The 20,026-nt window shown below is 46.9% G+C and overlaps 1 protein-coding gene across 2 annotated transcripts in view; it reads right to left on the minus strand.

Annotated features, from left to right (window-relative positions):
* Positions 1-20,026, minus strand: part of VARS1 (valyl-tRNA synthetase 1) — a 246,999-nt gene that overhangs the window by 161,243 nt on the left and 65,730 nt on the right. For both annotated transcript variants that reach the window (XM_085615512.1, XM_085615511.1), the window contains exon 11: positions 18,098-18,217. In XM_085615512.1, coding sequence (XP_085471638.1) covers positions 18,098-18,217 — 120 coding nt within the window. The remainder of the gene's footprint in view (positions 1-18,097; positions 18,218-20,026) is intronic.

Raw genomic sequence — 20,026 nt, forward strand, 5'->3', positions numbered from 1 at the left:
TAACCCTTTTTGCAACATTAATCAATGGTCTAATAATATATTCTTTGTAGTGTGCATGCTGTTCTAGGATGAAAGTTAATAGCTCACTAATCTCTATTAGGACTTTAAGTTATAAATTGCAAGTAACAAAAGGATGTCTCTTTTGAAAGCAGTAACCTGCTGATCTCTTCACATCATAGGCACTCTGCAATCTACTTGGTACACGTTCTTTGCAGCAGGCATATTAACCCTCTGCACTAACTTCACCTAAGTCAAAACCTCAACTATACAACATTCTGATCTCTCTCCAGGAAGATAATTAATCACACAAGTTATCTTGACATTTATGTGAGGCCTGGTAATTGCCGGGAAAGAATCGCTGCAGCAGGTGCTTCGAAAGCACAATAAACTTTCACACACGGCGCCCCCAGGAAGCCAACTTTGTATTCCTTTCCGTGAAATGCATTCTCGCACTACCGCAGTGAATGTAAAATCCAAATGTAAGGAATAGGCACAGTGGGGACCCAGGGGGTACTGGAACCAGCAAAAAAACCTAAGCCTCTGTAAGCAGTTTACAAAGGCATGTTAAATGGTCTTTAAAGACCTGTGAAAAAACACGGGGGTGCCGGAGATAGGAATCCAGACACTGCCCAGCTGAGCCCCCAGCAGCTCAAGTTTCACTGCAGCAGCCCGGATGAGGGAAGACGGAGGGGGGGGCTGAAGCCCTTGGGCCTGGGCAGAAGTGTGACTGGGAAGGCGCGACCCCCTTTGCATCACTCCACGGCCCCCCTGGGGGTCGCGCCCCACAGTTTGAAGACCCCTGCTCTAGTTACACGTCAATCACACGTAATGCGGCTGCGCGCGCATCTCTGCCATGTATTTCTGCTAACTTTGCAGGATTCTCTTATGGATCCACCCACTTGTGTCATCATCATAATGACGTTTCTAGTATACGCCTTTATGCACGCCTATTGGAACGCCTTTTTCATTACGTATGTGTATTCTTATCTCTCTTCTCAGCTGTAACGCCTTCTGCATATGTCTTTACTGTAATGCATTTACTATAAATATGATAACCTGTCAATAATGTATTGCTGATCCCTTCCTGAACATTCGTGGTGACGGAACCCGATTGCCTGGTTCGAACGATAATTCCTTTGTAAGGAATAAATTCACTAGGAAATATGGATTTTTATGATCAATTGTGTCCCCTATCTAGACCCCAACGGCTCCATGTACATGCTACAAGTACATGTATGTTCCCTCCACTTCAAGCTATGAAGACGCAAATACAATTGTGTCCAACGTTAATATGTCCTCTTTCAGATCTGCCATGAATGGGTCAGATATTCCGTTCCTAAGTATGCCTTGCCGCCGTCTTTATATGGTATACTCTTCACGTTTTTCACGTTTTCCAGCTCTGGCAAGGTAGGCCCTGAATTCTGCCATCGAGCTTTTTCTGCTTCTGCCTCTGAATGCTCCAGCCTGGACCTGTATCTGTATCCATGAACTTTGTCTTACTCCCTGCGCGGCTAACGGTGCCTAGCCCGGCCTGTTGCCTGCCAAAACTGTATTCAGCTTTCAAGTTATCTGCTCCGCTCCTCGAGATATGCATTCCTGTCTAGTAGCTTAGGTAAACATTCCTCCAGCTGCAGAGCAAAGGGCCCGGCCTTACTGTCTCCGTGCAAGTAATTCATGACTTTCGTTACCATGGTAGGCCCATGCCCCCTCGCATCTCATGTAGACACTTAGACGCTTGTACACGCACTAGCAGTCAGTATAGAATAGGCTCTGTCCGAAAGACCTTCCCTTCCAGATAATATAGTTCCTTAAACACAAGATATTAGATACGATTTGGGATTAGGTTGTCCTGACATCCCAGACTTCTGTCTCCTCATGTAGGGCTAAATGTCAAGTTCCCTTCACCCTCTAGTTACACGTCAATCACACGTCATGCGGCTGCGCGCGCATCTCTGCCATGTATTTCTGCTGACTTTGCAGGATTCTCTTATGGATCCACCCACTTGTGTCATCATCATAATGACGTTTCTAGTATACGCCTTTATGCACGCCTATTGTAACGCCTTTTTCATTACGTATGTGTATTCTTATCTCTCTTCTCAGCTGTAACGCCTTCTGCATATGTCTTTACTGTAATGCATTTACTATAAATATGATAACCTGTCAATAATGTATTGCTGATCCCTTCCTGAACCTTCGTGGTGACGGAACCAGATTGCCTGGTTCGAACCATAATTCCTTTGTAAGGAATAAATTCCCTTTTATAACCTCAAATACCACGGATTCTGCCTCTTATTTTTACTGAGTTATTCTTATTGAATTTTACCGCATAAATTAAGTCTAGGTAATTTAAATTTACCACATAATTGGCGCCCGAATAGGGACACCTCTCACACCCCACGCGCCGGAGGTGCGTTGCAGACCCGGTCTCCTGCCACAGCCGGACGGACAATTACGCGTACCCGCAGGATTTCCTGTATCTCCCTCAGGCCAACGGGGGCGACTGAGGCTGCGATCAACACCCAGACGAGGCGGTGAGGAGTGCGGAGAATCCCGACCAGAGCCTAGCTGAGAGAGCAAGATCCGAGGTATACAGAGGCCCACCAGATTCCGAAGTTCCGAAGTATCTATGTCACGAGTCGAGTCCAGTCCAGTTTGGTCTGGTCCAGTCCAGACTTCCGAGGCCTTCCGTTCCGTGGTTCCCGGTGAGTACCGTTGCTGGGGACGCATCTAGACGCGCACATTAGTTTGTGCCGGTCAAGACGGGTTTGGGTACACAGACCTGGTCTGCACTGTTTCAGCAGTGTATCTGTACTGTTTAGCAGTACATCCAGTATATTTAGTATTATGCAGTTAACTAGTTTTATTTTAATTATTATTGTTCGTTTCTAAAACGTTTTTGATATGTTTTAAATGTCGTGGTATGAGTGATTGTTCGATCTTCATTATTGTGTTTATTGTAATTATTGTGTTCAAGACCGAGTAAGAATTAAGTAGCAAGGTTCAAGATGCCGTTATTTTCAAAATTAAGACAGATAAAAACTAGAAAAGGGATACTCGAGGAAGCTGTTCCCATTCCACCTAGGGACACTCCAGGGTACTTTATGTACCATAAACATGGCCTAGATGCCGTATTATATCTTGATCTATGGGTGGACTACACCAAGGATTTAGCAGAGAGTCAGAGATGGCCCGCTGCTGGGACATGGGATGCAGATTGCATCATGAGAGTAGAAGAAGTATTATGGAAAAAGAAAGCCAGACAGTCACAGAAAGATGCCATTGAACTATGGCGTAAAGAATCGCATAGACGCACAGAGAAAGCGCTCAGAAAAGAAGAGAAAAGTAGGGAAGATTCAGAAAGAGCCCGAGAAAACATATTAATTGCCGAAGGTATCCGAGTAAAAACAGAACAAGTAGACAGACAACGAAACACTCTTATGAATGGTATGTATCCTCTTCTGGCCGAGGGTTTGCCTAAGGCCACCCTGGAGGTACCAAAAGATCTGCCACCTCCATTACTCCCGATTAAAGTACATCCCAAGACCGCAAAGGACATTTTCCTTTCTTCCTATTTAGATGATGCAGCCCCCGAATATGCTAATGGTGCGCAGCCACGCACACCACCTGTTAACGACGCTCAACCCCAAGATCAGCTGCCCCCACCTCCGCAGCAACAAACTCCTCCTCACGTTCTAAACGTTCCACCTGTTTCTACAGTCCTTCCTGCATCTACACTCTCTACCCTACACCCAACAAATCCTTTTGGACTTGGCACCTCGGGAGGTGCGACAGGAGGTGCGACAGGAGGTTTTTCCACGCCACCGCCAGCATCTAGATTGACTTATAGGGATTTAGCACACCAACGTACACCCCAAACAGCTAATCACAATATATTTAATGAGCCTCTTACAGATTGTAGATATGATCCAGTGCCAGGTAAACACGACAGAATGTTGCTATCATCAGTACGTTTACGACGAGTTGCAAACTATTTAATGACATTACCAGGAATGGTTGAACATCTAGACAAAATATATCGCTTTGTCCAAACGGGGCAAGGTCCTGAAAGTATTGGCGAGGCCATGGAATACCAGAAGGTGGACATGCAAAAATTATTGTTACGCTTTTTCATAAACTGCTTGATCAGAAACAGAGATAGGCCTGAGGTAGATCCGGAGGAAATGCAAGTACTTACCAGATGGGGTCAGAATATAGCAGACGGAAAACATGATAAACAGAAGAATATAGAAGTCATGCACCGAAAGATCAGAAAAGAAGTAGAACGAATACATGAAAGAAGATTAGAAGCAGATAAAACTGAATCAGAGGAAGAGGAGGAGGAACAGTCAGAAATGAACACAGGACAATTAGAATTACCAGCTAGACAAACGATAGCTTATGTAGGAAAAGGAAGATCTTTTAATAATACAATGCGTCAGATGCGTCCAGAATGTAACAGAATTTTTCAAACAGCTATCTCAAATCCAAGGACCCCTGAACACTTATTCCAGGCTACTGATAAATTACTTCGAGAACGAAGGGGGTACCATGTGCTCGATTCTATGGATGAACAAGAATTAGCCAGGTCAGCAGTACAATGGGCTGACAGTTCTGAAAAATACAGTGATGATGCGCTAGCACACACGTTTCTGAATCTCACCCCAGATGAACAGCGTTTAGCTGGTATATACATGATACAACATCTCCTTATATTATATAAAGGCCAACACTCCGATCCTGGTCCCCTACCTGATATACTGATAGAACTACTCATGAATAAATGGAGAGGTCTAGGTACCGATCTAATTAAAGTAATTCTAGAATACCGACATAGATATAGTGCCTTTTTGTGTCCAGAACATGATCCAGCTCCCTCCATGGAGAGAAAAACGTATTACATAGACAGACAGAATCCCTTACGCGAAGTACACCCAGTTAGAAATTATGATAATACGTTTAGACGCGTGTTCGTGTACACGCCCATAACTAAAATAGAACTATTGGAAATGAAAAAATTAGTGCCCAGCCATGACAAAGATCCAGCAGGTTTTCACCGTGAACTAAAGGACATGTTACTCATGGGTGATTATACCTATCCTGACATTATGAAAATATTGAAAGTATTATTGCCTGCCGGTATTTACGAGAAACTCAAAGAAAAAGAGTGGGAAGTGGGAGACCAAAAGATTGATTGGACCGCATTAGAAAACGAAGAAAATGCCCGAACTGCAGGCGTAGGGCTTGGGGACAAAACTAAAGCATTACCAGGATTATTAGTACAAGTATTGCCACGTTTATTAACTACGAAAAAGGAAGACTGGGGAGCAATCTCAGCTTGCAAACAGAAACCCGATGAAGACACTAGTGATTTTTATTCCCGATTTGAAAAGTGTTTTGGTATTAATAGCGGCCTGAAAGCAAGTAGCGATTCATATCCACATCTTTTTGTAACAAAACTAGTCGAGAATTCCCTGCCACAGGTTAAAAACAGAGTATTGAAAGTTGAGAGCACTTGGCAAGCTAACACTCCGTCACAAATGTAACAAATGTTACAGTATCACCAGAATAGAATTAGAGAAGAACAAGAACACGAACAAAGACGTATGAAAGACACGAAAATGAAAATGCTCGTCGCTCAGTCAGTTCCAGCTGACGGTCATAAAAAGGGTGCGACACAGTCCAGTAATTCAGCGGTTCCCGTTAAAGGGACATGCAACTATTGTAAACAGCCAGGTCATTATATAAACGATTGTGCAGTTCTGAAACATAATATCTCTACGGGTAAAACCAAGGAGAGACCACGCCCGCCTAGACAGGATCAGATCCAACAACAAACACCTCAACATGTACAGCCTATGCCGGTTCCACAACAGACCGTAGTGGTACCACAGCCACAGCCTATTGCCGCAACACAAAACACGACACAACAGATGTACCAGTATGCACAAAATGACTATCCAGATTATCAGCGCTACACATGAAATAGCCTAGAGAGGGAAGTTGGCTTACCCCTTATTGAGGTTCCTGTAGATCAAGAGGGTCCTTATGTACAGAGTCAAGTATTAGGGAAAGACAGAAAGTTTTTACTTGATACAGGGGCAAGCAGAACAACTATAAGTCACGACGAAGTCCCAGGGGCACCCCTCTCAGGCTCACAAAATATTTCCCTTGGTTTTTCAGGAAAGCCTACTATTAACGAAGTATCGCAACCGCTTCCACTTACAGTTGGTCCATTGACACGGACTACAGATCTATTGCTTACAAAATCATGCCCAGAAAACTTGTTAGGTATAAAAACATTGAAAGCTCTAGGAGCTGTAATATGTTGTTCTCCGGACGGAGTACGACTATTTTTGCGTGACTTTAAAGGTCACTACGTGTCAAGAGACATGGATCACCGGTTACAGAATCTACCTGCACATTTATGGGCACAAGGCCCCACTGATGTAGGTTGTATGCACATTACACCATATCGAGTCACACTCAAAGCAGGAGTGGTATTACCACGAATGCGACAATACAAGTTACCTCCAGATGCTGTAGTGGCTTTACTGCAAATCATTGACGAGCTCATTGCACAAGGAGTGGTTGTGGAAACCGACTCCAATGTATGTAATTCTCCGATCATTCCGATTCTTAAACGAACTGATCCAAAAGCACCCCCAGTATATCGATTAGTTATTGATCTGCGCGAATTGAATAAATGCATTGTACCACAATATCCCGTGGTCCCAGATATCTCTTCATTACTAACAGCTATTGATTCAGAAGCAACGTTCTTTACTGTAATTGACCTCAAGAACGCCTTCTTTAGCGTCCCAATCGATCCGGAAAGCCAATATTTGTTCGGATTTAGTTTAAATGGACGAAGCTTTAAATTCGCACGCGCACCTCAAGGATTTACAGAAAGTCCTAGCATCTACAGCCAAGCACTGAAAAGACAACTTGACAGTATCCACATGCCAGTTAACACTGCACTGCTTCAGTATGTCGATGATCTGCTGATCACCGCCCGAAGAGAACCCGAATGTGAAAAAGCATCACTGACGGTTTTACATTTTCTGGCCGACAAGGGGCACAAGGTGTCCCCTTCGAAGCTACAATTCTGTGTTCAGCAAGTTGTGTACCTTGGGCACTTGCTGTCCAAGGGGGGGAGACAGCTCACACCTGACCGTGTCCAGTTAATTGTAAACATGCCACCACCCAAGACACAAAAGGAGGTACGGGCCTTCATAGGCCTCACTTCGTACTGTAGGCAGTGGATCCCCCAGTACGCATTTCTAGCAAAACCACTCATTCAGTTGACAACCCAGGAGGCAGCGACATCGACTGTCCTCCCTTAGACTTCAGAACATACACAAGCTTTTGAAGACTTAAAGAAAGCCTTATGCCAAGCACCTGTTTTAGCGACACCATGTTACAGTAAGCCTTTTACACTCTTTGTTACAGAACGTGAAGGTACTGCCTTGTCAGTACTCACTCAGGAACAAGCAGGATCACACAAACCATGTGCTTACTTTTCTAGCACATTAGATCCCGTAGCTCAGGCTCTTCCTGCGTGCCTGAAATCAGTCGCAGCGACAGCTCTAGCGATCAGACAAAGCGATTCCATAGTATTAGGACATCAATTGACAGTACAAGTACCACACGCAGTAGAGGTTCTCTTGAACCGGACACAAACACAACACTTGACTATAGCACGACTGACAGGTTACGAACTAACATTGTTTCAGCCACACATAGAAATCAGACGTTGTAGTACATTAAATCCTGCCACACTTTTGCCATTAAGTGGAACAGACCCATTGGCACATGATTGTATTGAAGTCATTACTATTACGACAAAACCCAGACAAGACTTGACAGATGTCCCATTACCAGACCCAGACCTGACACTTTATGTGGATGGTTCATGTATGAGAACAAGTACAGGAGAGTTAGTGGCCGCTTATGCAGTCACGACAGACACCGAAGTCATTGAAACAAAGTGTATTGACACATTATCAGCTCAAGCAGCAGAGCTCATTGCTCTGACACAAGCCTGTATTCAAGCCAAAAATAAAAGAGTCAACATATATACAGATTCACGTTATGCATTCGGAGTTGTACACGACTTCGGAGTCCTTTGGCAAGAGAGAGGTTATTTGACTTCTCACGGTGCCAACATTCAACACGGTCCCCTCATTCAAGCTCTGTTAGATGCAATACATCTGCCTACTTCAATATCCATCATGAAGTGCAAGGCCCATACAAAAGTTACCGATATCATTTCCCAGGGTAACGACCTAGCAGACCGAACAGCTAAGCAAACAGCACAGAATAGGACTCATGCAACTGACTTGACAAAGACAATAGTTCCGACACACTGCATGACAGTTAGGGATCCCGCCCTTGATGTAATTGACATACAGACACATGCTACACCAGAGGAAATAAAGAAATGGACTGAATTAGGAGGGATCCAAACAGATCAGGGATGGATGACGAAGGGAAAATCTATATGGTTTCTCCCCGACTCAATGGTTCAAGTTATCATTAACACAATACATAGTCCAGCACATCTAGGAGAAAAAGCTATGTTAGACAGTATTCAACGCATTTGGTTCAACAAACACTTACGAGCTGCAGCCAAACAGAAAGTCCGAACTTGTATGATTTGTTGTCAGTTCAATCCAGGTAAAGGCGTACCTGTAGAGCAGGGTGGATTTCAACCTCCCGATCACCCTTTTGAAGTCCTCCAGATGGATTATATCCAGATGGAACGATGTCGAGGATTCAAATATGTCCTCGTAGTTGTATGCGCTCTTTCCCGTTGGACAGAGGCATATCCCGTCTCAGATTACACTGCCCCGACTACTGCCAAACAGTTAGTTCGTGAATTCTTCCCACGGTATGGTTTGCCCCGTATCGTGTACTCAGATAATGGCCAGCCGTTCTCATCCGAGCTAATGAAACACATTTCACTCTTGTTAGGCTATCAATGGAAATTCCACTGTGTCCGACATCCCGAGGCAGCAGGTCTCGTGGAACGTCATAATCAGACCCTGAAAATTCGAATTTCAAAAATCTGTAGAGAGAAAGGTGTCGACTGGATAGTAGCCTTACCAGTTGCACTCTTTTACATGAGAATGGTAGCACATTCTCGCACAGGGCTATCCCCGTACGAGGTGGTCTTCGGTAGGCCACCAAATATGTGGGGGACGCCTATACCTCGTAAAATCACTGATGTTGATTGTAATATGCTGACAGATTACCTTGCTTCCTTGATGTCTGCACTACAATCTTGCCGTTCACAGGTAGCTGCAGCCTTTCCCGACAACACCGAGGTGAAGCCCCATGAAGTGGTTCCTGGAAACTTTGTTGTCATAAGAAATTTCGACAGGAGGAGCCCGTTGGAGCCTCGCTGGCAAACGCCAAAACTGCGACTTCTGACCACGAGGACAGCAGTGAAGGTCGAGGGTCGCAAGGGTTGGCTACACTCGAGCCATATCAAGAAATTTCATGGACTACCATCTGATTTGAACTCTCAGCCCTGCCTTCCCCCACAGACTGACTCAAAACTCCCCCTGGTTGAGAAAACCGAATCACAGGAATACAAACTGAAATTAAGGTCTAACAAGTCGGACAATTTGATTGTTTAAGTCCTCTCCAAGGTGAATCGGTTGAATTAGTCTCTGACATGTATCCTCTAGACCAAAATCGAGAGAGAGATAGACAGAAACAGCTCAAGAAACGTGCATATTGTAAATCACTTTATAGTCACTGTATAGTGACATTGTTGATTATGTTTTTTCTAAATCTTTTGATTATTGCTGCAAGTATACTGTTGCACATGTACTATCCTATTTTCAAGCGTGCTCATTCTGCTTACAATGTTACTGCCGAACATTCTTTTAGTGAACTACCTCCACATGAGTTGTCCTACAGATTTGCGCTGCGCAACAACACATTCATTAGTATGTTACATCATTCCCATCAGACCAGCAATGCTACAAATTGTTGGATATGTGGCCGACTCCCTCCCTATCAGAAATACAAAGGAGTTCTGCCTCTCTTTCCGTACCCGTTCACACACAATGGCTCCTGTGGAGCATGGTTTAGTTTGATTAACTCTTTAGATTCAAACACTGTAGTTTACCAGAGCAACTGGGTATGGGGAAACCTGAACTTAGTTTTGCTTAAAGCCTGTTACCCTAACAAGGAGGGACTTCCCAAAAGAACAGGAACTGACCTAGAAAATGAAGTATATGAATTAGGTAATTTTACACTTAACCTCATGATTCTGAATGTTGAATCTGAAGCTGCACTAGTCTTGCCTGCTATGTCAGTATTACCAGTCAAAGGTGAATTATGTGTAAGAAAGAATGGTTCAGTACACTTGCGTCATAGTAAATGTACTACTGTGATCGAATTCAGTGATCAAGGCAAGTCTACATTTAGAGCTTCCCGTCATTCCTACTTCATATGTGGTCATACCGCATATATACGTTTACCTCTAGATTGGGATGGTACCTGTTACATTGCATTCCTTCTGCCACCTGTTTTCCTAGCCCCTCCTGATTATCATAGAAATACCAATCTAGTACACCATAGACCCCAGAGAGATATCCCGATTGTTGACTACACTGAAACAGCATGGGAACAATATACAGACTTCAATAAAGGTCTCTTTCCTTACATAGGTGTTGTCTCAAATAGTAAACTGATACGTAGATTAACCAGAACCCTTGAAGCAGTAGTGAATGAAACTACTTCCGCCCTAGGCAACTTAACAGAGGAGCAGTCTGCAATGCGGATTGTTGTTCTCCAAAATCGTCTTGTCCTTGACGTCATCCTAGCCGATAGGGGCGGAGCCTGTAGGGTCATCGGATCAAGTTGCTGTGTTTTCATTACAGAAAACGCGCCATCCGTATATAAAGCCATAACTCGTCTTCACAAGATTGCAAACCAGATACATCAGAATCCAGGCACCTGGACATGGTCCGGTTGGTTCTGGAGCGTGTTGTCAGCCTGGGGATGGAAAGTCCTATCCTTCCTAGGTATTGGCCTTCTCATAGTATTCAGTTGTTGCCTGTGTCTACAATGTGGACCAGCGATTTGCGGCCTGTGTGCCACATCGTGTATTCCACGTTCAAGTTCTCATTCAAAATCCCGGAAGAAGAAAGAAGAGCAAATGATGTTACATGAACAGATTGATGGATTCCTGAAGATCGATATTTCATGAAGGGTCCGTAGGGGACAAGGAGGGAATGAGGAAATATGAATTTTTATGATCAATTGTGTCCCCTATCTAGACCCCAACGGCTCCATGTACATGCTACAAGTACATGTATGTTCCCTCCACTTCAAGCTATGAAGACGCAAATACAATTGTGTCCAACGGTAATATGTCCTCTTTGAGATCTGCCATGAATGGGTCAGATATTCCGTTCCTAAGTATGCCTTGCCGCCGTCTTTATATGGTATACTCTTCACGTTTTTCACGTTTTCCAGCTCTGGCAAGGTAGGCCCTGAATTCTGCCATCGAGCTTTTCCTGCTTCTGCCTCTGAATGCTCCAGCCTGGACCGTTATCTGTATCCATGAACTTTGTCTTACTCCCTGCGCGGCTAACGGTGCCTAGCCCGGCCTGTTGCCTGCCAAAACTGTATTCAGCTTTCAAGTTATCTGCTCCGCTCCTCGAGAAATGCATTCCTGTCTAGTAGCTTAGGTAAACATTCCTCCAGCTGCAGAGCAAAGGGCCCGGCCTTACTGTCTCCGTGCAAGTAATTCATGACTTTCGTTACCATGGTAGGCCCATGCCCCCTCGCATCTCATGTAGACACTTAGACGCTTGTACACGCACTAGCAGTCAGTATAGAATAGGCTCTGTCCGAAAGACCTTCCCTTCCAGATAATATAGTTCCTTAAACACAAGATATTAGATACGATTTGGGATTAGGTTGTCCTGACATCCCAGACTTCTGTCTCCTCATGTAGGGCTAAATGTCAAGTTCCCTTCACCCTCTAGTTACACGTCAATCACACGTCATGCGGCTGCGCGCGCATCTCTGCCATGTATTTCTGCTGACTTTGCAGGATTCTCTTATGGATCCACCCACTTGTGTCATCATCATAATGACGTTTCTAGTATACGCCTTTATGCACGCCTATTGTAACGCCTTTTTCATTACGTATGTGTATTCTTATCTCTCTTCTCAGCTGTAACGCCTTCTGCATATGTCTTTACTGTAATGCATTTACTATAAATATGATAACCTGTCAATAATGTATTGCTGATCCCTTCCTGAACCTTCGTGGTGACGGAACCCGATTGCCTGGTTCGAACCATAATTCCTTTGTAAGGAATAAATTCCCTTTTATAACCTCAAATACCACGGATTCTGCCTCTTATTTTTACTGAGTTATTCTTATTGAATTTTACCGCATAAATTAAGTCTAGGTAATTTAAATTTACCACAGATAGGTTTAAGACAACCTTTTAAAGAAAGCTATCCTAGTGGTAGCTGTAGAGAGCAAAACCAAAGGAAATGATGGACGGAGTGATGAACATTGCAAGCACTCACCCCCAGTCAACTGATCTGGGTTTGATCCATCACCGTTCTTTAGCCCACTCTGCCACCCCATATGCAAATCAGTCTGACCCTGTGCCTCATGGGAACAGTCCACCCCGAACTGCCAAGCCATGTCTTCCCTGGACGTCTGAGCATACCCTGCCAACTTAAAGAACGGTGATGGATCAAACCCAGATCTGTTGACTGGGTGTGAGTGTTTGATTGGTTCTGATGCTCCGTCCATCACCACCCCTTTTTGTACCGCTTTGTTCACCATAAGTTGGCAGGGTATGCTCAGACGTGAGTCCCTTGCTCACTTTGCCACTGGATTCAAGCAAGCCTGGCTGAAGACGGCTGAAATGCCAGAAACCGGTCCTAGGAAGCTTGTTTCCGGTCCAGGGAAGGCATGGTTTGGCAGTTCGGGCTGGACTGTACCCATGAGGCACAGGGTCAGACTGATTTGCATATGGCCATGTCTGAACTGGGGTGGCAGAATGGGCTAAAGAACGGTGATGGATCAAACCCAGATCTGTTGACTGGGTGTGAGTGTTTGATTGGTTCTGTTGCTCCGTCCATCACCACCCCCTTTTGTACAGCTGTGGAGAGCAGCCTTCAGGCTAAGTCTCAGAGGAATGTAAAGCAGCTTGTTTTACCTTATAATCTCTTGAGTTACTAAATGAAAAGGACACCACACAGGGATATATATCAAATATATATGTATTTATTACTAACAACTCTCTGCTAATCTCTTTATGAGATTAGAAGTCAGGAACATAGGCACAAATCAACATTTCACAACAAGTTAAGCACAAATATGGCTGGGGCCCTAGGGGCGTACCAGACCATATACTAAAAAAGAGACTCCAGAAGAACGACTTGCAAAGGGACAAGACCTAGGGCCTTCAGAAGCGCTGGGGCCTCACTAATCCACCCAAGGCAGGTAAGTAAAGGACCCACGGGAGACGCATGCAGTGTGAGAACACAGCCGCGGATCCCAATAGACTTCAATGGAGCAAGTCACAGTTGGAATTTTAAAGTTTTAGGATACTTCGGGAGAGTCTATAAGCAAGTCACTTACAGGGTACGTAGTTCTAGAGCCAACACACACAGGAGCACCGTAGTGCTGGAGTTACCTCACCCAGGGAAGCCGGTGCATAGGTGTCTTTTGGTGTCGGGTTGAGGCGTCGTTTTCAATGGGAGCCAAAGAAGACTTGCTGCTTGTGAAGACAGGAGAAGTGTCCGGTGGAATCCAAGGCTGGATTCAGAAGAAGGAAGACCTGAAAGCAGAGGGGACAGTGTTCAAAGTCACTTGGCAGTGACCCAGGGCAAGGAAGATGGATGCCCACAGTCGTCGGGTGATTTCAGGTGATCCATGGGTGTCTTAAATCTTCAGCCACGAGGTCCAGGAGGCGTCGATGACGACCAGGAGCTGGATTCGGCGATTCCCACGAAGTCTGCAGCTTACTGCGGTGTCAGCGACCAGATTGGAGCCAACAAGCCTTGGTAACAGCAAGTCTCGTGGAAAGTGTAAAAAGTCAGCGGTGCAGACCAGCAAGGTCTGAGGGACTCACCCAACAAGGGTAAGTCAGGGCAGGCCTGGAGCAACGAGGGGAGCCCTTTGGAACTGTAGAAAAGTCTTCTGGGGACCCACAAGCCAACCGGCAAGGGATCGCGAAGACGCCTCGGGAGGATTCGCTCAACAGGGGCCCACGGTCACTCGGGACGGGGTAGGCCTCTGATCTTCGGGGGGTTTCCTGCTGGAGGCTTGGACCACACGTGGTCTGATGCACAAGTTCGTAGAACGTCGTGAAGGGGTTGCACTCAAAAATAGTGCACGGTACACAGGGATTGCGGTTCCTCGTCACTCCTGGGGTTCACTTGCCTCAGCGTCGCTGGGGACTCACGATGGCCTTGGAGAAGTCAGGAAATCCTCTTCCTGGCACGCAGGGATTTCAGACTCCAGCGGGAGCGGGAAAGTTTGCGACCGTTGATTGCAAGATTGGGTGCCTGCCAAGCAGGGGAGTCACTCCTTGACTCCAAGGGAGATTCTTCAGTCTTCCAGAGGTAGTGGAACGTCGAAGGTCCAGGATTCTTCTTCAGAGCGTCTTCCAGGGATATCTAGTTTGCAATGGCGAGGGTTTCCCAACTTATACTAGAAGGAAGGGAGGGACTTGCTGGATGACCCCATCTATGGGAGGGTCAGGGGAGTGGGTGGCTACACCCATTTCCCTTTGTCCAGTTTCGCGCCAGAGCAGGGGCAGGTAGCCCCTGAGCCGGTTTGAACTGGTGTATGCACAGAGGAGCCTACTGCTCCCCCAGTGCAGGACTTCAAAGCACTCTAGGAGTGCACCCACCCAGCCCCAATACACTAAACCCTGTCTGGGAAGACATTCTGGGCTCAGGTTCACAAGATCCTAGAAGAGATGCTAGGGCTTACACTCATTCCCACTCCTGAGGTCGCACTGTTGGGTTATACGGTCAATTTCCCGAAGAATGTCCGTAAACTGGCCTCTCTAGGGCTTCTTCTGGCCAAGCGGGAGATAGCAAAGCACTGGGGGAGGAAGACAGCTCCCACGTCCAAGACATGGCTTACAGCCATGGCTTTCTGCAGCACGAATAGCGAGATCTACTCTAGTCTCCTCCCAACGATAGCGCGTCCTAGGGACATCTGGGGCCCTTATAAAACATACATTGCAGGCTTGCCTGGCTCGACCCCTCCACCCCCGAATCCTGGAATAGCTCCCACTGGAGTGGGGTAGGTCGTACCAACCCACTATTACGAAGATGCATGGGTCCTGCCGGGGTGTCGACGCGGGGATATTAAGCTCCTGGGGTCGGGTACTGCACACCGAGTGGCGTTTTCCCATGTTAGAAATGAGGGCAGGGGAGGGGGACGTCTTTAGCACCCTGGAGACAGCTCACGGGTCAGGGATCCCCCTGGTTCAGGTTCGGGCAGGTGTTGATGATGGATTGGTAGATGGGGTCTTGTTGTCGGTTGCATTCATGATGTGGTATTGTTTATCTCAGGACCGGAAATGTCACAATGCTGCTACTGATTGGTTATTTGTGTATCGCACAGCCGCAAAATCTGTATTATTTGATTTGTCTAATTTCAATAAAAACTTTAAAAAAAAAAAAAAAAACCCTGTCTGGGAGGTGGCCACACCTCCCTGTGACAGGATGCCTATTGTTGGGCCTCCTGCACTGCGAGTTTCGGTCAGCAGCAGGAGGGCAGCCCAGTTTCTGTGATTGGTGGCATCCATTTTGTGATGCCAGGGCTCTTCAGGATTCTACCGTGTTTCCACAGTGGGTACATGTCTATCCCTCTAGAAGGGTGGGATCATACTCCCACACCAGTTACTGGTGTGGGGATAGGATTCCAGAGCGTTTGTCACCAAACACGACATGTTTTGATGCAGCCATCCCAGAGTTAGCATTTACCGCGAGGTTATAATGCACTTTAGAGTATATGGTTTGACCGCATTCACAAATAGCCCCAGAGAATGGACTCTGAGAGCTGCAGAGGGGCCCTGCTAAGGCAGAGGCACCCCCTCACATGGAAACCAAGAACCCTGCCCTCAGGATTGATATGGCCTGCCTTAGGGGTGACTGATAGGTATAAATGTGTGTGCAGGGAGAGATATAGTGAACCTATATCTCAGTGAGGAGTGCTAAAACTACCTCACCCAGGCTGCAGTAGCAGGCCTGTGGTGTCAGATTTTGTCTGCTTCCCAGGGGTGGCATAATACATGCTTCAGCCCCTGGTAGGCCTGTGAAGTACCTATGCCCTTGGTACCTAAGGTACCATATACTAGGGGCACATAAGGTACCACAGTACCCAATCACTAGTGCACCTAATATGCACTCCAAGTTGTTTAGAGAGAACAGAGAGGTCGGGCCCTGATTAGCAGGGTCCCAGCCAGACTATAGCCAGAAACTAGTGTAAACATCAGAAAAAAGTGGGGGCAACGTAAGAGGCAGATCCTACTCTCCTACATGCCCTCAAACTCTCAGTAGCCACGTCGGACTTCTGCTCTGCGAATGGTACCATCTCCATATACAACAACGGTAATATCCTTATACAAGCCACTAATTCCAATCCCGCTACCATAGACATGATCTTCCCTACTCTCAAGAAAGCAGTGAACAGCAAGAAAATCACACCCCCCGCCACTACCCTTCCAGATTATCTGGATTACACCCCAACTCTACTACAAAATCCTATAACAAATTCAATGGAACTGAAATCTCTCCACACCCCCAATGATCACTACCCCTCCGTCACATCGATCTCAACCACACCTGGATCCCTTGGCCCAGGAGGGACATGGTTACTCTTCGTGGAGAAGTGTGGCTCAATGTGGAGAAGTGTGGCTCAATGGTTAGAACAGGCAGACCTTGATGCAGAGCTCTTGCCAGGGACCTGGGTTCGATTCCCGCCTCGGCGGGTCTCGGGCTCATAAATTCCTCTGACCGGATATTCTCGCCTCAGTGCCTTTCTAATCATGGGTCCCACGCTGCAACTCTGGGCAATAGCTTGCTTAGTCTCCACAACGGCCCCCACAGCGCGAGGGATGCCTGGTTTCACCATGGGGGTGCCCAGGAGTGGACACTTCACAAGGAAAACCAGGAAGGGTTCCCTTGCGGTATTCGTACAAGCGTCGGGAAACCCACTGCGGGTAGCTGTGCGCTATACAAGTACAAAAACATTTACATTTCGCTACCGGCCACCACTATGCAGACACCACTGATATTCTTGATGTTCAAGGGAGAATTCACCAACCTGGACTCTACCCACAACATCCCTCTCTCCCCATCCCCACCTGAGCTGGCATGCATAGCTCTCCATGACCTACCGCCTACCCCGATACCTGATCGGCTCCCATCACCCCTGATACTCACTCTGCTCATACAAACTCACCACTCATTGACCATACACGAGCACAGAATACTCGACTGTGACATCCTTGCAAAAAAAAGAAAAAGGAAGAAGAAGTAGAAAAGAGACTAATCTGGACACATCCACATGCTGCGGGAATAATGCACAGCATGTGGATCCAGACAAGATTCATGCAGTAAAACCTCAGACTATGTGTTACAAGATTAACATGAAGGAAAAATCATTTCAGTATTTCACCTCCACTTGATGAGGCAGTATCTACCATACTCAATGAATCAAAAGCCCCTGGGTATATGCAAGGTGTGGTACTCAAAGGTTTGGGAGGGAGCTGGAGATGCATAACTGTGTAAGCTGTGGCAATCCACAAAGCAAACGTCTAGAGTGTTGGGTCACAGAATATGAGAAGCTGCATCACAAGGGAGGCTAACGTTGCAGGGAAGAAGGCAATTTCATGGAGGCTAGTACAGGGGCTTGGAGATAAGGGAAGGACTGAGAAAAGAGGAAATAGTGCACCGCTGCAGCCAGAGTCTGCAGCAAAGAAACAGTGAAAGAGGCTCCCTCTTTAAAAAGGAATACAAAAGCTTCCCTTCCCTCTCAGTTAAGACTTCAGTGATTGCCCCATTACTTGATAGGAATACGCACCTCAATATCAGAGATGGCAGAATTCAGCGTGCAGGACCAGTTGACAAGACGCTTGCTGCGATAAATAACTCCTTGCTCATGAAGAAGGATGAACGCTTCTTGGACAGCATATGACAGTTTCTGGCAAAAAAGAAAAAATATATTTTTTCAAACTACAAGGCCCACTAAAATAGATTACCTTGTGACTAATCCGTCAATGGATGGGCGACGTCCTAGTGGGAACAGTACTTTTCTCTGTAAATCATAAAATTAACAGTTACTTTCGGTAATGCACCTTCTGGTGGATCTCAGCACAGATTCCTCATCTTTAGAATATCCCCACACATCAGAGTGAAGCAGGAAGATGTTTTCACCATGGTCCCTGCATGCCAACAGGTGGTGTCATGAGCCCCTGCATAGACCCTGCTCTGCCCCGCCCTGGAAGTGATGGCTGTAGCCGGGCGCAAGGCCATCAAAACTCACAGGCGTCAGTTTCTTTCTTGATAGAGTCCGCAAACTCAAGAGCTCGAAAGACCAATTATTTATGTCAGTGTTCAGGAAATTTTTAGATGAAAAAAGTCTATTCTATGGAATGGGAAAGCAGGAAGAAACTGCGGTTTGACAGTGTTACGAAAGGCATTTCACTTTTTCTTCTAATGGATACTTGAAACCATAGCTTTCTCACCTTTAGAATAGATACTAAAACAGTAACCATCCACCCCCAATCAATCAATCAATCAATGACATTTCTAGAGCGCGCTACATACCCGTAGGGTCTCAAGGCGCTGGGGGGGGGGGGGGTGCCGCTACTGCTCGAACAGCCAGGTCTTCAGCTTCTTCCTGAAGGAGAGGTGGTCTTGGGTCAGGCGCAGGTCGGTCGGGAGGGAGTTCCAGGTCTTGGCGGCCAGGTAGGAGAAGGACCTTCCTCCTGTAGTCGCTCTTCGGATGCGGGGGACGGCGGCGAGGGCGTGGCTGGCGGATCGGAGGTGGCGTTTGGGAGCGTAGAAGTTGACTCGGCTGTTGAGGTAGCTCGGGCCTTGGTCGTGTAGGGCTTTGTGAGCGTGGGTGAGGAGGCGGAAGGTGACTCTCTTGCTGACGGGGAGCCAGTGGAGGTCTCTCAGATGTCCGGAGATGTGGCTGGTTCGTGGGATGTCGAGGATGAGTCTGGCTGAGGCGTTTTGGATCCGCTGGAGTCTCTTCTGGAGCTTGGCGGTGGTGCCGGCGTAGAGGGCGTTGCCGTAGTCCAGTCGGCTGGTGACGAGGGCCTGGGTGACGGTCTTCCTGGTCTCTGTGGGGATCCACCAGAAGATCTTCCGTAGCATGCGTAGGATGTTGAAGCATGACGAGGAGACGGCGTTGACTTGCCTGGTCATGGAGAGGGAGGAGTCCAGGATGAAGCCCAGGTTGCGTGCATGGTCTGTCGGTTTGGGTGCGGTGCCCAGGGCGGGAGGCCACCAGGAGTCGTCCCAGGCGGAGGGTGAGGAGCCCAGGATGAGGACCTCCGTCTTGTCTGAGTTCAGCTTCAGGCGGCTGGTCGTCATCCACTCGGCTACCTCTTTCATCCCTTCTTGTAGGTTGGCTTTGGCGGCGGCGGGGTCGTTGGTCAGGGAGAGGATCAGCTGGGTGTCGTCGGCGTAGGAGATTATGCTGAGGTTGTGTTTGCGTACGATGGCCGCGAGGGGGCTCATGTAGACGTTGAAGAGGGTGGGGCTCAGAGACGATCCTTGGGGGACGCCGCAGATGACTTCGGAGGCCTCTGACTTGTATGGTGGTAGGCGGACTCTCTGTGTTCTACCGCCGAGGAAGGAGATGATCCATTCTAGCGCCTTGTCCTGGATTCCGACGTTGCTGAGGCGCCGTACTAGGGTGCGGTGGCAGACCGTGTCGAAAGCCGCGGAGAGGTCTAGGAGGATGAGGGCCGCTGTTTCTCCATTGTCCATCAGGGCTCGG

Source organism: Triturus cristatus, chromosome 7, assembly GCF_964204655.1.
Source record: "Triturus cristatus chromosome 7, aTriCri1.1, whole genome shotgun sequence".
Lineage (NCBI taxonomy): Eukaryota > Metazoa > Chordata > Amphibia > Caudata > Salamandridae > Triturus > Triturus cristatus.